Source organism: Gekko japonicus, unplaced genomic scaffold (genome assembly GCF_001447785.1).
Source record: "Gekko japonicus isolate JY-2015 unplaced genomic scaffold, Gekko_japonicus_V1.1 scaffold806, whole genome shotgun sequence".
NCBI lineage: Eukaryota > Metazoa > Chordata > Lepidosauria > Squamata > Gekkonidae > Gekko > Gekko japonicus.
Genome location: NW_015160234.1, coordinates 702,820 through 724,279, shown reverse-complemented (window position 1 = coordinate 724,279; position 21,460 = coordinate 702,820). Strand labels below are relative to the sequence as shown.

The 21,460-nt window shown below is 39.2% G+C and overlaps 1 protein-coding gene across 1 annotated transcript in view; it reads left to right on the top strand.

The window, feature by feature from the left end:
• Positions 1-21,091, top strand: part of LOC107111657 (collagen alpha-1(XIX) chain-like) — a 43,419-nt gene extending 22,328 nt beyond the window's left edge. Inside the window, exons 5-7 of the mRNA XM_015412666.1 lie at positions 5,213-5,341; positions 14,066-14,143; positions 21,000-21,091. Coding sequence (XP_015268152.1) covers positions 5,213-5,341; positions 14,066-14,143; positions 21,000-21,091 — 299 coding nt within the window. The remainder of the gene's footprint in view (positions 1-5,212; positions 5,342-14,065; positions 14,144-20,999) is intronic.
• The last annotated feature ends 369 nt before the right edge of the window (positions 21,092-21,460 follow it).

Below are 21,460 nucleotides of genomic sequence, written 5' to 3'. Positions count from 1 at the left end.
GTTCAGTCGCACAGTCGAGTCCGACTCTTTGCGACCCCATGGACCAGCTCCCTCCAGGCCTTCCGGTCTTCCGCCATCCTCTGAAGTTTGCTCAACTTCATGTTCATTGCATCGATGACACTGTCTAACCATCTCATCCTTTGCCGTCCCCGTCTTCTTTGACCTTCAATCTTTCCCAGCATCAGGGTCTTCTCCAGTGAGTGCTCCCTTCTCATTTGGTGGCCAAAGTATTTTAGCTTCAGTTTCATTATCTGGCCTTCCAGGGAACAGTCAGGGTTGATTTCTTTGAGGATTGACTGATTTGTTCTTCTTGCAGTCCAAGGGACTCTCAAGAGTCTTCTCCAGCACCATAGTTCAGGCAGCAAATGAGGATTAAAGAAGTCTCGGAACCACAGATACAATCACAAGGTGGATAGAAGAAAAATAAAGATAATTTTAATAAATGCAAATGGACTAAATGCAGTGCAAAAAAGAAGGCAGATATTTCAACAACTGAAAAAAAATGCAATTGGACATTATCTGCCTCAAAGAGATGCATATAAAAAATGTAGATCAGAAATATCTGCAAATCAAGAAATCTGAGAAAGTTTTTATTTCTTCAGATAAGGAAAAGAAGTAAAGAGGAGTTGTGACTTATGTAAAAGAACACCTACATCCGTACTTCATCTATGCTTCAGAAGACAGCCGTATTCTGTTGGTACAAATACAAAGACAAGGTAAACTGACCTTGGTTGCAAGTATATATGCACCTAACCAACATCAGGAGAAATTCTATAAACTTCTGCAAGAACTGATTTCAAAACAAAAGTTTGATGAAATTTGTATGATTGGAGATTACAATGCTGTCTTTGACAGAACTTCAGATAGAAAAATAATAACTGGAAAACAGAAACAAGGAAATGAACTTCCTTCTACGTTTTTACAATTGGCAGAAGAATATAACCTGGTGGATGCATGGAAAGTTAGAAATCCAAAAAAAAGGGGCTACACTTTCTACTCTGCAAGACACATGTTGTGGTCAAGAATAGATATGTGTTGAACATCTACAACAATAATAAATAATGTATTGGAAGTGGAGATTTTACCAGCAACTTTTGCAGATCATAATCCGGTGATGCTTATACTACAAGATACTCCAATGAAGAATAGATGGTCTTTGAACACCTTCATTTTGAAGAATGAAAAATTTGTAAAGGAATCCAAAAAGGAATTTCAAATGTTCTTTGAACAAAATATCCAACCAGAGATCTCCATTAGAACTGTACGGGATGCATTTAAAGCCTTAGCCAGAGGCTGGATGATTAGAGAAAGCACATGTCAAAAAGCAAAACCTAGAAATTTTTCCCCAAATTCAAGCACAGATTAAAAAACAAGAAGAAAAGATTAAACAAGATCCTTCAACTGAACAGATAAAAGTGAAATTAAAGCTTTTACAGCATCAAATGAACTGTTTATTAACACAAGAAATAGCAAAAAAAAATTATGTATGCAAAACAAAACTATTTTGAAAATGCAAATAAACCAACTAGATGGTTAGCCTACAAACTATGGAAAGAGAAAGAAAAAAGATATATAAAAATACTTAGAGATCAAGTAGAAGAAAAAAATACACCAAAAAACTTGAAAAAAAATATTGAACTGTTTTATGAGAAGCTATACCAAAAAAGAGAAGCAACACAAGATCAAATTATAAAATATCTGGAAAACCATAATGTTAAAAAATTGCAGAAGATCAAAGGAAATTTTTAAATGATCCAATAACTGTTGCTGAAGTGACAGAAGCATTGAAAAAGCAAAACAATGGTGAAAACTCCAGGCCCGGATGGATTACCTGCAGAATTCTATCATTTATTTGAAGGCCTAGTGATATTACAATTAAAAGCTGTTATTCAAAATACAGTAATCGAAGGAAAAATACCAGAGTCATGGAATGAAGCTTTGATAACATTGATATATAAACAAAATACAGATGAGAAAGAAATCAAGAATTATAGGCCAATTTCATTATTAAATGTGGATTATAAAATCTATGCTTCTATTTTGACTGCAAGAATGAAGAGTTTTGACCCAAATAATTCATAAAGATCAAACAGGCTTCCTTCCAAAAAGACAACTTAGAAACAATGTAAGAACAATATTAAATGTAATAGAATATTTTGGGGGCCATCCTGAAAAACAAATGGCTTTAATTTTTTGGGATGCAGAAAAAGCTTTTGACAATGTCAGTTGGAACTTTATGTTGGAATTACTTTTAAAAGCACAGTCTGGTAATTAATTTTATACAATGGTGAGAGCGATTTATATTAATCAACAGGCAAAGGTTCTTATTAACAGGGATTTATCACAAAATATCAAGATACAAAAAGGAACAAGACAAGGCAGTCCACTTTCATCATTACTGTTAATTTTTGTTTTTGGAAATCTTGAATGAAACCCACAAATCCAATGCCTTAAAATAAGAGAAGAATACAAACTTCAAGCCTTTGCTGATGACCTGGTTTTTATTTTAGAGAATCCACTGATTTCTATTAAACAATTTTTAGACTCCTTACAAGACCATGGTGTGGTAGCTGGTTTAAAAATTAATAGTAACAAAGCAAAAATGCTTATTAAAAATATGACCATAGTGCAAGCTCAACAAGTACAAGAATTAGCAGGTCTGGAAATTCAAAAGAAGGTGAAGTATTTAGGAATAAATATAATAAACAGATGTCACTCTTTGGTGGGAAACAACTATATGGATCTTATAGAAGAAATCAAGAAAGATATGGAAAAATGGAAAAACTTTCCAATATCTCTAATGTGAAGAATTGCTACTATTAAAATGAATATACTACCAAGATTGATTTTTCTTTTTCAAACAATTCCTATTCTTCAAAATCAAAAATATGTCAAAGAATTTGATAAATGACACAATTTGTTTGGCAAAACAAGAAACCAAGAATAAAACTTAAAGCACTACAAGATGTTAAAGAAAGAACAGGTTTTGCTTTTTCAGATTGGCTCCTCTATTATAAAGCAGCGTCTTTGATGTGGTTAAAAGATTGGATTACACTAGAAAATACACAAGACTATTGAAGCTAGACGGTCATGAGCTTTTCTTAGGTTGGCACGTCTTTGTGTGGTATGAAAAGGCAACTACACATAAATATTTTAAACAACTTATTAGTGCTTCCCTATTGAAGGTTTGGGAAGAAATTAAAAGTAACTTTTATACTAGGACGCCTAAATGGGTTGCCCCATTGGAAGCCTTTACAAACCCTAACCTAGTTCAAGAAGATATATTGTTAAGATATGAAGATTTATTAGAGAATAAAAACCATTTAAAGCCAATAGAAAACTTAATGTGGTGGCAAAGAGTACAAATTGAATCAAGATATGCTAAAGACAGTCCACTAGGGCTTTATGAAAAAATATTGATATTTGCTGATGAGAAATTAATTAAGAAATTGTATATATTAATGCTAGATTTTAAGACCCAAGATGAAGTAGTTAAAAACTCTATGGTAAAATGGGCACAAAACTTGGGTCACAATGTTGATATGAACCAATGGTCACAAATGTGGGGGGGAAATGCAAAGATCACTAAAGCAATTGCATATAAAGAAAATATCTACATAATGTTTTATAGATGGTATATCACCCCAGATAAATTGGCAAAGATGTATTCTAATGTTTCAAATGTATGTTGGAAATGCCAAAATAATGTTGGGTCTTTTTACCACATGTGGTGGTTATGTGATACAGTGAAGAAATATTGGTGTTGGATTCATGAAATATTACAAAATTTTTTTAAAAACGTCTATACCTTTTGTTCCAGAAATATTTTTACTGAATATTCTACTGGAAAATTGTAAAAAATATATGATTCTTATCTTATAATACACGTTATAACAACAATGAGAATAATATATGCTAAATATTGGAGAAGAAAAGAAGTGCCCTCGAGGGAAGAAATTTCAAGGAAAATTTTGGAAACTGCTGAGATGGACAAATTAACTTTAACTCTGAAAGAACAACCAGAGACAACTTTTGAGGAAATATGGTCAAGATTTTATAAATGGATGGAAGAATCCAATAAATAAGATATACAGGTTTATAAAGTACTTTAAGGACATAAACACTATACTTTTAATAATGTGCAACAAGTTTTATACAGTGATACAAGGTGAATCATATAAAATAACATATATTTAGATACGAGTTCTTAAACAAGAAATTTTAAGAAGATTTGGATACCCTCATTTTATGTTAAGTTTGTTATGTTTGTTTTGTCTTAAAAATAAAACTGTTTTGGAAAAAAAGAAAGAAAATGTCATCCATGTTACATTGAGAGTTCACTGCTATAATCAGATGGGATGTGCATAGTAGATGTACTGGTGACATCAGATACCAACAGCAGTTCTTAAATTCTTTGGGTTCCAGTCTGTTGCAGGTGCAGTGATTGCATGTGGTGAATGGGGGCCCTGTGCATTCTATTCTTGCCCCATTCTCCCCATCTACTTAGACAATTAATATAATCTTGGGGTTCACTTTCCTTATTGAAGCAAAGGAAGCAGATTTTCCCTTCTCTGTAGTGGTCACATGTGCCTGTTCATACAGGGAGGGGGGCAGGGTTCTTTATGTCCTGAAAGGTTCAAGGAGGGGGATTGTGCCTATGCAGGACTGGATCAAGCCCCTGGTTTTCTTTTTCTTTTGGATTGCCAGATGTTCTTACATTACAGCTTCTTCCCAGTAGGTTCTTTTCAAATTAATGCTTTCTGCACTCAGATGCAATTGTGTGTGTTAATGGGATGAGGGTAAAGGAGAAATATTGCTAGACTTACTGCATGACTAAGGCATTTTATGATACCCAGCAACTCTTTAGGGTTGGCTTTTAATTTGTCATTTCTCATTCTTTACTCTTGAGAGGGACTTCAGAATTTTCCTCCCTTTTGCCCTTGGGGGACACAACTTCTGACTGAGTTGTAGTCTTACTTATATAATTGCAATATCAATGTTGCTAAACAGTTGTAACTGCACTATCATCAAGCTATTTAATGATCAGGAGAGACTTTACAATTAGTTAAAGTTGTTTAGGAAACTGTACTGCCACATGACTAAATGACTACGGATAATTTGAAAGATATAAACTTCAACTAGTTCAGTAAGATAAGGTTCAATGGTGGTCACTTTTCATTTCATTTTTTTAAACATTCTTTCATTGTTGCAGAGAGAATGGCTCAGTTTGTATCTCAGCTAAACCTGCCAGCTGCCATGTTAGCTTCCCAAGCTCATGGAAAACCGGGCCTTCCAGGAAAAGATGGGTTACCTGGGCCACCTGGAGAACCTGGATCGCCAGGTAGGACTTCCAGACATACACCTTTATATGTATTTTATTTTTAAAGTTTCCAAACACTGTCAGATTGGGTAGAACTACATATGTAGCTTCCTAATAATTAACTTTTAAATCAATACTACTGTTTTTCAGACTAGACCACTATATTAACCCTTAGTAGTTGTGTGTTTTTGTACATTAAACACTTCTAATCAGCACATAATAATCCTAATAACTGATAACATTAGGTTACTGATACACACAGCTTTCCTAAGTCAGCTGTAGTTCTAGGTTTGCCTTCAGTCCCAGTGGTCAGGCTCAGCAACATTGTAGTAATGAGGGAATTATCCTACAGCTTTTGACCTCTGTGGCTGAGATCTTGTGTCTCCAATCTGCTAAGGGATGTGTGTGTGTGGAAATACTGTCTAACAAACAAATGATGAGACTGAACTGTGACTCTAGCTAAATCCACACTTCCGTTTTAACTAGATTTGCAGCATCTCTTAGCCTTTCAATCACTACGTTTCACCACACATATGGAAAGAATGCACTACATATGATCCTCCAAATATGGAATAGCTATTTTGTCTGGAAGGGGTGACACATGTACCAAGGCTAAAAATAAATATGTTGCCCCTTTTAGACAAAATGGTGAACACACATATTGGGGAGAGGCTTGTAGTGATTTTTCTTACATGAGTAGTGAAATGTAATGACTGCAAAGGCAGCTATATGTTAATTTGTATAAGACAGTGCATTGATTTACTCCCCCCACCCCATTTTTTTTAAAAATCCAGCTGTCAATAAATCAGTCATCCTCTTTGTTTTACTATACATATCTCTGGGACCAGATTTTATTGTCATGTTAGATTTATAGGAGAGAATAATTAGAGTACATGCTATAAACAGATTATTGTAAAAAAAGATTATTGGGGTAGCAAATAATGAACCATGTCTGTATATAGGTAGTTCTTAATTATTGTCTTTTGTTAGTTTGGTCTGCTCTGGAGTCAGAGCAAGTCAGACTGGAATGAAGAAACGAGAAAGCAACTTGAAGAGGGGCGGAACGCAAAGCTGTGAGGAGAAGAATAAAGGCTAGAGAGACTGATAAGAGCAAATCCTTCACTGAAGGTTGAACAGTGTGATGAGCTCAGAATGAGAAGAACCAGAATAAAGGACCGAGGAGAGCATTAAAAGGGACTAGAGTTTTTAAGTTTAAGTGGCTTGCTCAGCATCTGAATATTTAAATTGTTGTAAATGGTCGACTTGAATGATTCTGCCAGATTGTTTAATAAGGATGCACATGGTGGTAGATCGTTTAAACCAAGCTATAATGTGAATTACTTCCCAGCAGCATGTTTGCCACATGCCACAATGATGACTGTGTGCTTTTGGGGGAGGGATCATGGGAGCTGCTTTTAGTGCTTTAGTCACAACGAGAGTAGTACTGTGTGGCTGAACATAAAGTACCTTCAAAATCACTGCAGTTTTAATATGACAGAACAAGAGTCAGGCGAGGTCAACTAAACATACACCCACTTACACTTCATACAGTATATTCCCATTTGTTTTTCTCCACATAAAGTGTATATTTTAAAACATGCAAGGAATCTATTGTCAGAAGCATATGCACCTTTACGATAAGTGTGTCAGCAATTAAAAACTAAAGCTGCAACTGAAGTCCCGTGGGATTGGGAGGGATTTGGTTCTTTGTAGACGCACAAGCTGTAAGACCCATTTCCCGGGGGGGGGAAATGCCATTCGTTTATTTTTCTTCCTCACATGCAGAACAAAAGACAATTCTTTAATTTTCTTCAGTAATTCAGAGTTTTTTCCATCTATTCAACCATGGAGGGGTGCATAAGGTTTTCTATTTCCTTCTAAAAGGTATTGTCAGAGTCCAGAGCTTGGTGAATAAAAGTGTTCTCATATCAGTATAACAAACAGATTTGTAGCACCTCTTAATTCTGATAAATGTACAGCAGCAAAAACCAGAGCCTGTCATAGGCTTCATACATCTCTTGAAGGGGGCTCAGGCCTATCACTGAGCATACCACAATGCTGTACATCTTTAAGGTGCCACGATGCTCTTCACCAGTTGTTGCTGTATCAGCCTAACATAGCTATTCCTGCCACCATCCCTGGAGTTGTAACCACTTATTTAATGCGAGTGTATAACCTAGAAATTGGACCTTGTGTCTGCACTCAAGAAATTCATGATGTATTAATCTAATATACTAATCAATATATTGTGCATTGACGGAGCCCCTATAGCCCTTCTCTTTGCTATCTGCTTGTATCCATTCGTACACAGCAAATAATGAAATGAGAGATATGAAGAATGAAACAGAGTGCTCTTCTTCACCCAACGAGTGATTAACACATAGAATTCACTGCCACAGGAGGCTGTGGCAGCTACAACCATGGACAGATTCAAGAGGGAATTAGATAAACAAATTGAGCAGAGATCCATCAGTGGCTATTAGCCACAAGGTACAGATAGGAACTCCGGGGCAAACGATGCTCTGTATTCTTGGTGTTTCGGGGTTGGCAAACAGTGGGAGAGCTTCTAGTGTCCTCGCCCCACTGATGGACCTCCTGATGGCACCTGGTATTTTTGGCCACTGTGTGACAGAGTGTTGGACTGGATGGGCCATTGGCCTGATCCAACATTGGCTTCTCTTATGTTCTTATGTTAGATTTCTGTGTCATAGTTAAAGGAACAGTGCAGAGCTTCAGAGATTCATAGTAGCAGATGAACATATATGCACATGATTATTTTCCTTGTTCAAGAAAGCACGAACTTGATCCAGACACAGTTAATCTTTCCTATTAGTATTAAAATTAGTCTATGGGAGTTATGCATGAGCCTAACTCTACCACTAAAACTAAACATGCTTAACTTTGGCTGAATGCCACCCTATGTTTATATACATACTAGGAATAAGGCCTGTTGTGGAAATAAATACAACGAGCTCTAGAAAGAGGCTCTGGGAGAGTGCCAAGGCCTTGTACACTCAGTGTCAATTTGCTGTGGCGACCTCAGCATGGTATAATGACAAAGAGTCCACCATTTTCTCCAGAGGAACTGATCTCTGCTACCTGAAGAGCAGTTGTAATTTTCAGTGATCTCCAGCCCTCACCTGGAGATTGGCAACAATTGTTACCCATGAGGAAATGGCTGGTTTGGAGGGTAGAGTCTATGGCATTGTGCCTGTCTGAGGTCCAACCCCTCCTCCAACCTCACCCTCTCCAGGCTCCACCCCCTCAAATCCCCAAGAATTTACCAACCTCGAGTTGGCAACCCCATCTTCTTCCCAGCTAACCATCAACCTACCATTAACTGCTCCTCTGACTGCAGCTGACTTCCCTTTCCTTTTCTGCAAGCAGAGCTCTGTTAAGGAAAGGGACTGATTTCATCTCCTTGACTCTCCTCATTGACCTGTATGGCTGTTTCTCTGTGTGGATCCTGTAACCCAAGGAACGGAGACCTGAGAGAAGAGTGCAGAAAACTTCTGTGCATGGATAGTTGGGTACACGCTGTTAAGTTGTAGCACTCGGCACTTTCTCATGGTCTGGGAAATCATATAGGGAGCCAAAGCTCTCAAATTCCTTCCTGCATTTAAAGCACACCCCCACACACACGTGTATTATGTGCACTGGCCCTGATTTAATGTGTGATTCTGGGGATTAGAAAATAACAGAAACGTAACCATCTCAAATGGGAGAAGTGGGACAGCTTTACTTGTACCTTTCCTATTTAGTGAGTTCAAATGTTACTACTATATCCCTTCTTTTTATGAAAAAGATAGGTTTGTATATCAATTAACCCTGGATCATTACCCTGGATCATTAGGGACATTTTCTATGGATTTTGTTACCTGAATAGCTGGCTTACAGATTAATGATGTGGTTCTGAACTAGCTTCATGTAGAAAATGTGTCTCAAAGATGTACACACTCAGAGGATAAAAGAGTATTTTCTTCAAGTGTTCTTAAGATGGCTTGAAGCATTAAAGTCGTGGATATGTGAGTTACCAAATAAGGTGTATGTGTGAGGAGCTGGGCTCATGTGTGGTAGAGGAGGGCTTGGGGTTTCTGGCAGTGCAGTTCTAAGCAGTCACAGCCTTTGGAGTCCACTGAAGTCAGTGAGCTAAGAGGGGTTTGTCTCTGCTTAGGACCGCACTGCCAGGGTCTGATTTCATACAAGAACTCGTGTGTCTGTGTGGCAGTTTATGCTGGGCTCCTTTTCAAATCCCTCAGACTCCATGCATTGTTCCATTTACCTGAACAAAACAAAGTTAATTGACTAACAGCCTGGTTCTATAGCTATAACTCCTTCACCTCTGATATAAGAGGTTCCCTGAAATGTTATAGGGCAACAGGAGGGGTATGGTATCAGTTATGAGTAAAACATATTGGCAATCTATTCTCTATCAACCAGTAAGAGAATGTTAGAAACATCGTGACATAGCACAGAAAAAGGGTGTTTGTCTTTCAGACACAGAAAGAGGCAGTGACAGACAGGTTACAGAGATATGGGGATTCTTTATTGGCCACGAATTAAGTTCTGTGTCTTCTACATGGTGCTAAAGAACCTTTGGGAAATCTTTTAGCCATTTCAGTCAGCACCATGTAGAGGAACTCAATACCCTTTTAAGCCCTTCTAAGCGTGTAACCAAAGTCCATCTCAACCAGTCAATATAGGAACCAAAACAAAGTTAATTGACTAACAGCCTGGTTGTATAGCTATAACTCCTTCACCTCTGATATAAGAGGTTCCCTGAAATGTGTTCAGGTAGACTGTGAAATTAAACTCCAGAAGTTTAATCATGGCACTTCTTAGTAAAATATACCTCATGTAAAATTATGTTATTGCTGGACATCTATTTTGAGTTGTTCTTGAATAGTGTTTGCATATAACATTTAAATGTTTTTCTTACTGTTTTAATTATGTAAAATAAAACAGAAGCCTAGAAAGCCATAGGTGAAATGTTTTATATTACATGTTTGCTGCATTGTTACTCAACAGCGTCCAAAATATTTATCTGTGTATTATTCAGATATACCTAAAAGTTGTTTACACTATTCATAACCATAAAATGTGTGTAGATAGACTGTTGTACTATTAAATTTCTTTAATGACTTGAATTCAATAATGTGCACCAAGTTTCTCAGTCTGTATTGATCTCTTCTTGTCTGTGATGTTCATTCTGTATGTATGGGTCTGAATATGAATTCTAAAGGTGATTTGTTATGAATATTGTTTCACTTCTTTATGGGTGATGCAGATAGAAATTCAAAAGAAAAGCGATTAGCCGGATGATCCTCTTGTGAATGTATAGCTTAACATGGCTTGTTTTGATAAATGGTTCCTATTGTAAGGAGATCAGAGGTAAAGCAGCAGATGGGAAATGTAATAGGTGTCCTGATTACAGAGTGCAAACTCAGCTACAAAAAGCAATTAAAACAAATTGCACAACATTTCTGGCTGACAGTCATACAAAGACTGCATCATGGTAACTGAAGATCAATAAATAATAATTTACAGTTCTACTTAACAGGGCACACCTTTCACAACTAACATATGGAGATAATGATTTCTGCTTTTTAAAAAACTTTACAAAGGATTTATTTCCAGTCTCATTGCCTGCTTGCTTGCTTTTTTGAATGTAAGTCTGCTCTGTCATGCCATGCCATGCATGTTCCCACCATGTGCGTTGTACTAAGCTGCATTTGCATTTTATTTTTCTCTGCTCTGATGACAGAGTCATTCCAAACAAGATTGTTGGGATGTTATCAACAAATAACTGTCCTTTTGCGCTTCAAGATCCACAGTGACAGCAGTAAATGACTATTCCATTACTGCCAGTTTGTTAATAGGAAGACCATGTGTATTTTTTTATTCATTTCTGTTGTTAGATCTCAGTGATGTTAAAACTAGTGCTACGTCCTTGCTTTCAGTTTCCTGAAGTTTGACCCTAAGATGGTGTGGAGAATCGCTACAAAGCAAAATTATTTGAACCCCCCCCCCCCAGCAGACTCTATTAGAGTTGGAATCATATTAGCAAAAACTATTATGAGCTTGTCTTCTACATTTGTCTTCTTCTAATTGTCTCAGCCAAAGTACAGCAACCCCAGAAAAGAATGTCATGCCTGACACTGGGAACAGGCTAGAATATATGCAACCAAAGTGTTCTCCTTTGTCAGGAACATCTCAGACTTCTTACCTTTCTGAAGCTGCCATAACCCATTGCCGTTCTGATCATTCTCACGTTCTACTGTGTCTGCTGGCTTCTGGAGACCAACATGGTGCCTGCTAAACTAACATTTTTCTCAGCTGCTTACTTCCAGTTAGTTCCAACATAGGGAGCAGTGTAAGAAGGTGCTACAGGTAGTCTGGTATAAGCAATAGAAATGGTTCAGTACTGTCAGCTCAGTACTGAGTGCTGTAAACTAAATTTTTATTTATTTATTTATTAGATTTCTATACCGCCCCCCAAAGGCTCAGGGCGGTTCACAGCGGCAAAGCCGGGATCTAAAATACAATAAAACACACAATAAAATACAATATTTAAACCACAGTAAGCGACCTAAAACACAATGCTACATCATCAATCAGGTGGGACGATCTTCCAACTTGGTGGCCAGCCATTTCCAGTACGCGGTCTCCCCGCTAAGCTGTCGAACTTCAGCCTGGGCATAACTGTCCCACCTTTGCAGGGCAGTCGATGACATACTATCTCATTGGTAGGATAGTGGCGGCAGCGGCTCCTACTCAAACGCCTGGTGGAAGAGCTCCGTCTTACAGGCCCTGCGGAACTGCACAAGGTCCCGCGGGGCCTGGATCTCCTCCGGGAGCTCATTCCACCAGGTAGGAGCCGCCACCAAAAATGCCCTGGCCCTAGTAGTGGCAAGCTTAACCTCTCGGGGACCTGGAGCTACCAGGAGATGGCAATTCCCCGATCGGAGTGCTCTTGAGGGAACATACGGGAAGAGGTGGTCCTTCAGGTAGGCCGGACCCAGGCCATTCAGGGCTTTAGAGGTAAGAACCAGCACTTTGAAGCAAATCCGGTATGCTATCGGCAGCCAGTGCAGCGCTTGCAACCCAGGCTGAATATGGTCTCGCCTAGAGAGACCCAACAACAACCTGGCCACAGCATTCTGCACTAGCTGCAGCTTCCGGATTTGCAACAGAGGCAGCCCTAAGTAGAGAGCATTACAGTAGTCAAGCCTCGAGGTGACCGTCGCATGGATCACAGTTGCCAGGTCTTCGCGGTCAAGGTAGGGGACCAATTGCCGAGCCAGCCGCAGATGATAAAAGGCCGCCTTGGCAGTGTCTGCTACCTGGGCCTCCCTCATCAATGAGGAGTCCAGGAGCACCCCCAAACTCCTAGCCTCACGCCAAGGCAGCAATGGCACCCCGTCGAAGGCCGGGAGCGGGAGCCCCAACCCCAGACCGGTCCGACTCAGGCCCAGGACCTCCGTCTTTTCCAGGTTTAATTTCAACCGAATCAGCCTGAGCCAACCAGCCACAGCTTGCAACGCCCGATGAAGGTCCTCGGGATCAGAGTAGTATCAGACCTCTTCTTGTTGTAATAGAACGTGTACCCTTTTAAAGTATCTTCTAGCCCTCTTTCAAGTGCCACCGTGAAGTTAAGAACCTTATCCTTACCAGGGAATGCATGATGCTTAATGGAACTGGAATATTTACATAACAATTGTGAATTTCAGCAAACATCCACACACTCCCATTTTGAATGAATGTGTTAATTTCATTGCAACAACCAGAAAGAGATGTTCCTATTTCAATTTTGCTCTTCCAGATGTTTGCATTCAACAATCTTCACTCTTCTTCTTTATTCTTTTTAAAAATATTGATTTCACTTTGGACAACATTAACAGTGCTTTTTGCTGAAATTAATGTGCTTAGATTAAAGTAACATTTGTAGGATTTCAGTGTACAGTCCATGACACACACACACACCCAAATTATGTAGTGCCGTGTCACTTGGATTGTCTTGCATCACGTATGCAAGCTCCAGGCACAGCATGAAATTCTTCGTACAGTATGGAAAATCTAGCTAGTAATCAGGGCATGATACAGCCCCCCATGTAGAGCTGCCAGGCACTCCCCCCCCCCCAGCTTCCACACAAGGGTTGCAATTTCAACATCAGCCTTTAGTTATGCATGGACTGAGGAGGCATTGGAACAGAAAGCATGACACTGGCTCCCATATAGCAAATTAAAGATTTTTTTTTATTTTTAAATTTAAAATATATATTTTGCTTTGGTATGCCACAATGCTGTAAATGCATAGACTGCAAACCGTAATGGTTTGTTCATCTCCTGTGTTGCATGACCACCCCACAGACTGTTGTCATTCCTTGGCAATTCCCCATCAAACTTATCAGGGAGGCAAATAAGCATTAAGGGTGTGAATATATATGTGCTATTGTAATGCATGCTTTCATTGTCCAAAAAAAAAATTCTTCTACCTTAATGATTGTAAATATAAATCAGGAAGTAGTAGATCTAGTTGAAATTACTTTAGTCTCAAGATCAGTTCACTTCTGATTAAAAAATATCAGCTGCTAAAGATAAATAAAATACTATTCAAATGACTGGCATCCTTAATGGGAATGAGATTTTTGATTGCTGTACTCTGTGGAGGTAGCTAGAAAAACATAATCTTGAAATTACCAGGCACTCTTATTTCTTTTCTTTGTATCTGTTTACCTTCTCTAGGCTACAGAGGACAGAAAGGTGAAAGAGGAGAGCCTGGAATTGGGTTGCTAGGTGAACCTGGTCCACCTGGCCCATCAGGTAAAACACCACAGTTTATATTTACTTTGATAAAACCATAGATGACATAAACCAGAGAAAAAGTAAAAGTCCTTAGGATTGTGATCACCTGTGAGTTGTTCACTTTTGAAAGGGAGCTCCCAGTCACCGCCGAAGGCAATGGCAGCCGGGGGCTGGTTTGCCACTGCAAGGAAGGCGGGGCAGCAACAGCGTCCCAGCGCAGCGCACTGGGACAAGGGTGGGAGGAGCCAGCCTGGTTAGGTTCGGCTCCGCTCCCGCCCAAGGCCAGTTGCTGCCTCGTGCTTGCCCGCCCTCCCGCCCTGTTTTTCTAGTGTAGGCTGAGGCTGGTCGCCCAAGGGGGCCAGGTAGGAATTTTTCGCTATTACCCAGGATTGGCAATGGGGTGGTAGTGTTTTCGCCTACCTTACACTGGATCAGGGGAACAACGGGTTTAGGGCGTGGCTGTTAAATAGGTTGGTCACTTTGGCAGAATAGGGCAGGGATAAGGAAGCGGAAAATGGTGAGCACCTTAAGCCGTCCCGTGTTTTGGGAACTGGGGTCTTCAGGAACGGCCTGCGGGCTATTAAGGCCCTGGGCAGTAAATGATGATTCCCTCTGGGAACCTCTTGGATAAGCTCCTCTTTGCAAGCTGTAGGGTTTCAGGGGTAGGAGCTCCTGGGAGGCTACCAGTGGCTGGGCTGCTGGTCGCAAGCCAGATTAATGGCTCAAGACTGGGGTTGGTGGCTCGCCCACATATTAGACAAGGAGGTTGGTCAGCCTGACACCTGCCTTGTCTGTTCCGCTACCTAGGAAGTGCTCCCTTGCCGGGTTTTGTTAATAAACTGTATATAGTTAATAAAGTGGCCCTTGTTTGATCCAAACTGTTGTCTGCCTCGTTATTCCGACTGTGGGGGCAAACACATTCTAGACTCAGTATTTTAATGCTAAGTTTCTGCATTCAATTAAAAATGCTGTTTGACCTATAAAGTTCTACATGATTGGGGTCCAAATTTTGGAATAGGAGAGGACTTCTTACGGAAAATGGCATTATATGGGGTTTTACTGCTGGGGAATTGTGGGAGGGCTGTTTTCAGTTGCCCTATCCCCAAACTGTGGAATTATCTCCCCCAGGAGATGGTTCCATTTTTCCACCAGGAAATGGTGCCATTTTTATTCCCAATAGACTTTGATTGAAGCTGACAGAAGCTTAAAGGTAAAGGTTTCCCTTGTTCAAAAGCTAGTCGAATCCAACTGTAGGGGGTGGTACTCATCTCCGGTTCCAAGCCGAAGAGCCAGTGCTGTCTGAAGATGTTTCCGTGGTCATGTGGCCGGCATGACTAAATGCTGAGGTGCACGGATCACTGTTACCTTCCCACCAAAGTGGTACCTATTTATCTACTTGCAATTTCTTGCTTTCGAACTGCTAGGTTGGCAGGAGCTAGGGCCAGAGACGGGAGCTTACTCCATCATGTGGCACTAGGGTCTCGAACTGCCGAACTACAGACCTTCCGGTCTGCAGCTCAGCGTCTTAACCTCTGAGCCACTGCGGCCCTACAACAGAAACTTACTGCTACTCAAAATAGTATGGTGATATCTGATGCTGCTGATTAACTGAATTATGATATTTGAGGCATCTCATTGAGGAAGCAAGGCAACATTATAAATTGACTAAATAATTAAATATATCACGGATAGATTTTAATTACAGGGTTTTTTGTTATTATTTTTGTTTTGTTTACTATTTTATTTAGTCACAGGCATGCCTGGCGCACCAGGAAGTCCAGGAGCACCAGGTTCACAAGGCCCTCCTGGACCAACTGGAAGGTGCAACCCAGCAGACTGCTATTATCACGCTTCTCAGACCCGACCACGGACAGCCAGGAAATGAAAATCTTCTCTGTAAAGACTTTGTGATTCCTATTTTAGCCCTTCCTCATCCATCCCCTCCAATCCTACACTTACTTTCGAATTTAAATTTAAGCTTTAAAATACTTGGTGGATTTTTTTGTCCACATACATTGTGTATAGAATTTTTTTAAGAGCATCTCAGTGGAGCCATTTTTTTCTCAGAGTTTTTCTTTAAGCGCATTCCATATGTTTAAGATTTCAGACTACTTTTCTTTAAGAAATGTTATTTTCTTGTGTCATAATGTCCTTGTTGACCTCTTAGCCCTGTAGACTTACAAAAGTATGATTACAGGTTTCATATTTTAACCCCCTAAGTTACTATTGATATTTAGGGTACTGTGTGTGGATAGGTCCTGACTGAAGAGAAGTATGTAACTTGATAAGTACAAAATGGCCAACAAGTACCTTCATAAACAGCAGGGATGGATCACGAAATGTTTCTTCCTTTGCCTTCACCTTCACCTTCCCATAGCAGTGCAAAAAAAGTATTTCCAATGATCAGGGAACCCTTGTGAACAAAATACCATATGGTACATGGGGCTTCACTGAGGAGAAGAAATAATGTGAATCATCCTTCCTCCTTCTTCTACTGGCAGAGCATCCCCTGATATAAGAGGCTCCACAAGGAGAAAAGGGATTTCGCCCATAATCCCACCTCCCTGTTACAGCCTCCATACTGTGTGTGGGGGGGGGTCCATTGGCTCACTGCTGTGTAGCAGTGACTTTTCCTAGGCTGCTGTGGGAAGGCAGGCAAGATCCATTTCCAGTGTCTCTAGCTGATATGCTCCCACCCAGTGTCTGCCTTTGCCCCTCTCACAAATATCAGTGAAATGTGATTATTATAGCAACAGTAAGTTTCGTAACTCAGGAAAATTCATAGTGGCACCTGTATACAACCCTTTAGTTGGCACTTGCTGGGGCAACTTGATATTTTGTTTCCCTTGAGGATAAAATAATACACAGTGAACATTGTATTAGCTGTAAATAGAGCATTAGTAAGGGGAAAGTTCTGCCATGTAGGACTAGAGTTCTTTAAAATCAAAATCACTCTAGGAAACAATGGTCTTACTCATAGCTATTCCTGGCATAAATGTTGATCATTCAAAACTGCATCAAGAAATGGAAGTTGCCTAGATGGCAACAAGAGGGGGGGAAATCAGATGGGATCATTCCTTTTCAGAATGATGTTAGAGTTCCTCTGTGTGATTGTTAGCTATGTTCCACAGGCAACACATGCAGTCTACTCAGGACTGGACCATAAGTAAGAAAAGCCAGATGGCAGGATGAACTATACCCCAAGCTTTTAGATATTTAAAAAACAAAAGCAAGACATATGTAGGAAATAAATATTAAGGCATTTGAACCATGGAAGGCTTGTCAGAAAGTACTAAATTCCCTGCAAACGAAATTTTATCTTAATTGAGCTTATATGAACCTCTGCTTTAAGGAAGTACAGCAATATTTTGATGGCGTAACTGGATCCAGTCTAGCCAAGACACTGTCTCTATGTATTTTCAATATAGGAGGATGTTGTGGTAGTCAGATATTATGTAATCCTTGGCAGGGGTATTTCCCCCCCTTAAATTGTCCAGTTTGTCTTATTTGAATTTCTCCAGTGTGATTCCAATGTTCCAATTGAAAATGTTCCCAGTATTGTTAAGTTAGAATTTATTTTATACTTTACTATAAGGTTTTTAAAGGTGCTGTATTTTCATGGAAGTTACAGTAATTAGATTCTGTATAAATGTCCCATTTAGGAAACTATACAGGTCACTTGGTGTGATATATTACTTGGTGCTGTGTGTATATTTTGGATTTTAGCTAGCTGAACAAACCTTAATAAGGTACCTGGCAATATTATATAATTGTTCGTTTACTTGAATTTGTCAGAAAATGTTATATATTTTGGGGAGATATATTTGTTCACTCATATATTTTTATGATATTTCTTGCAAATATTTTTGCCATTTTGAAACTTTTAATAGGAGGTGGATAGATGTACATTTGAATTATTTTTGTTGTCTAATGCTTTCCTTTTTTTAAAGAAGGTTGTTTTTACATATAATTATGTTCTAGCATTTTTATGCCGTTCTCAAGACATCGAGTCATTCTCTTCTTATGGCCCTATGCAGATGTCTTTCATGAGCCCAGCTTGCTGCTGGTGTTGCATGCTACCTCCCGCTTCCCTTACACAGGGTAAGGCAGCGTGAATTCTTTCACTTTCAATAAACTCCAGTTTGCTGTGGTGTCCTAATGCAAGCAGTTAGGTTAATTAGGGTTTATTTCTCTCCCACAAACTGGGGTCTAGAATCCCATTTTGTGGGAAGAAACATTAAAATTTGCCCAGACACCTGCAATTAGACATCACAGCCAACTGGAGTCCGATTAAAGTAATCCAAAGCAGGAGGCTTCTATGGGTCTCCATGTGTAAGAGGAATGAGGGAGTGATGTGGGCAGGGCAACAAACTGCACTGACGCCTGTCATAAAACAAAGGTTTGTTCATGGCATTGAAGGCAGCCTACGTCTGAATACAACAATTCAGAAAAATGTTGTAGATATGCATTTTAACCAAGGCCATACTGTGATCTGAGACACACACTCAGGTTTGTCCTTTTTATCTTGTGTGTGCAAAAAGACCCACACAGGCGTACTTCCGTTTGTCATTTGAAGTTAAAAGTCTCCTTTTTGTAATTTCTATTTTGATGAGGGTTTTTTTCCTTTTAAGAATTTTATATAACACAGTAAATAGTAAAAATGGCAAAAATTCTAATACCACAATATGAGATGTTTCTGTCCTGAAACTATTAAGATAGAATGGAGTGTACACACTCAGTAACCAAAACAGCATGAACAACACCATCAAGCTAATCCAGTCCATGACATCCATGAATTTCCAGAAGTTTCTGCTTGCAGGCTTCCCTACTGGAAATTATGAAAGTGGTGGTTACCTTACCATTATAAAACATTTCTAATGCTGCCCCTGCATTGCAGAAAAACACTGACAAATGGACAGTGATCAGCATGACAATCTGCTCTGACAATGCTGAACACCTGTGATGATGGGGGGAGGAAGCCGCAGTCCAAAGGTCCTCTCCTCCTCTCACTCATGGTGGCCGTGACACAAGCATATCTCTGGATCAAGGTCTAATGAGTGAGGCCCTGTAGACTGCAGGCATTATTCCACTGGTGTGGATTTCCCCTTGCCTGAGACTATTGTGTGACACAGAATACATGTTATGCATGCAGAAGCTTCTCTCTGCCTCCCAATTGTGGTTTTCTGTATCATGGCCAATGATTACAATCTAATAGACAATTATGTCCATTAAGATTTTATGGTTGCAATCCACAAAAACCGCATTGCTTTGTAAACACTGTGGATGTCGGCATAAAAATAGATGATGGGTCTCCAGAAATTGCATGAGATGTTTTATTTTTTACTCTATGCCCACTGATGAAAGTGGATGAAACATTTTGCCAAAACTCCCTGAAGTTCTGCTTCTCATCTATACTTCCTTTATTCCTTACCCACACTTACTAATGACAATTTGGTAGTTAGTGTGGAGCCTTGTACAATTTTTCTGTACAGTTACATGATCTTGTCTCTAGAATGCTCTTGATAGCAGGAAATGTTAAGGAAGCTACTGTAACTATTCTGGTTTAGCTGCAGAATACAATGAGATGTGCTTCTTATGTTCTTTGTTTTAAACATAACAGAAGTCTTGCTGTCTCAAAATTACTTAGAGAGACTTCCGAAATGTCTTAAATGAACACTGTGTCTAGAACTATTTAGTTTTGTCTCCCCAAAAGGGATTGTCACCACTGTAACTTAGCTAACTGATAACACTTTGCAAATCTCTTCAGGGTGCTATATCACCTTTAGGTCTATAAGGAAGGCAAGCAGCACATGTTTAGTTGTGTGTATGATTTACTAGGGACTGAATGAATGAATGATGTTTATTTGCAGTCAAACAAATTAGCTTTCAGTACTAGGGACTGCATTCTACAAATGTATAGAAGGCAGGAAACAATGCACTACATCGAATTTTAACCTTTTACCAAGTTTCCATTTTTGTCTTTAAGCTTAATTATAATTATCTTTGAATTTCTATCTTAGAATTTATAGTTTATTATATTTTAGAAATGGTTGGGAGAATTCAGCCAAAGTTACACTTTTCAAAGTTGCCTTGTTTAAGCACTGCTTACGTTTCCCCATGAGAACAGAAGAGATGACAGTGCTGAACTTCAGTTGGATCATTCCCAACTTTGGTACATTATTTCCAAGATAAACTGTGTAAGTTACGTTTTACTATATGTATATAATGTAGCTTACAAATAGAGTAGCAAAACCATGGGCAAGCTCTATGTGGGAGAATATCCCCCATAAAGGATTCTGTTGAGCTCCTCCTCCCCCAAATTTGCCATATCACTACGGGAAGAGTCAGTCTATTTAAATATTTCATAAGTAAATATGCCTTGTAAATGATATGAAGCCCATTTATCTTTGATATCAATGTTATAATAATAATATTTTTGTATAAAAGGCACCTTTGGTTTGGGGGTAATTAATTAATTAATTAATGCATGGCATTGTGTGTAGTATAGCCAGGAGATCCAAAGATTGTCTGGCAGCCTGAAGTTCTAGCTCTTTTTGAATTATGCACCACTAGGTGGTGAACTAGACTTATTTTTTGGGCTGAGAGAGCTCCGAAGGAGCTGTGACTGACCTAAGGTCACCCAGCTGGCTTCATGTGAAGGAATGCGGAATCAAACCCGGTTCTCTAGATTAGAGTCTATCACTCTTAATCACTACACCACGCTGGCTCTCTAGGTTTCAGGGGTAATGCAGGCTTAAATGCAGCAAGCTATTGGGGTTTTTTTGGGGGGGGGTTAACTTTTTTTCTTTGCATTTTCTTATTTTATGCAACTACAGTTGATGAAAGTGAATGTTTGCCATACTGTTAAAGCTAGTTTTCAACACATTTGATAACCTTAACAGAGTTTCGTATGATGATGATGATGGGTGGTGGTTTTTCAGCTTAGCTGAAAAAGATACTGAATGAAATCTAGCTTCCAAGGAAATATGTTAATAATAAATAGACCAAAGTTAGCTAATTAGATATACAGATTCTCCAGCCAACATTAATGCTACAATCAAACACAGAGTTAAGCATGCTAAAGTCTATTGATTTTAGCGGGTTTACGTAACCCTCTGTTGGATTATGGCCTTTGTATGTGTTTAGATTTCTCTTGAGAAAGCAAATGCTTTTAAATTATTTACTGAACTTTTGCCATCAATGTGCAAGTTGACAACAGCATTATTTTATTGTTACCTTTAATATCTGAATAACCTTTCTCTATATAGCCTTCACTATTTGTCCACAAGATTATTTTGTTCACAAATGGAAGTCAGTTTTTGCACTTGCTCTGTG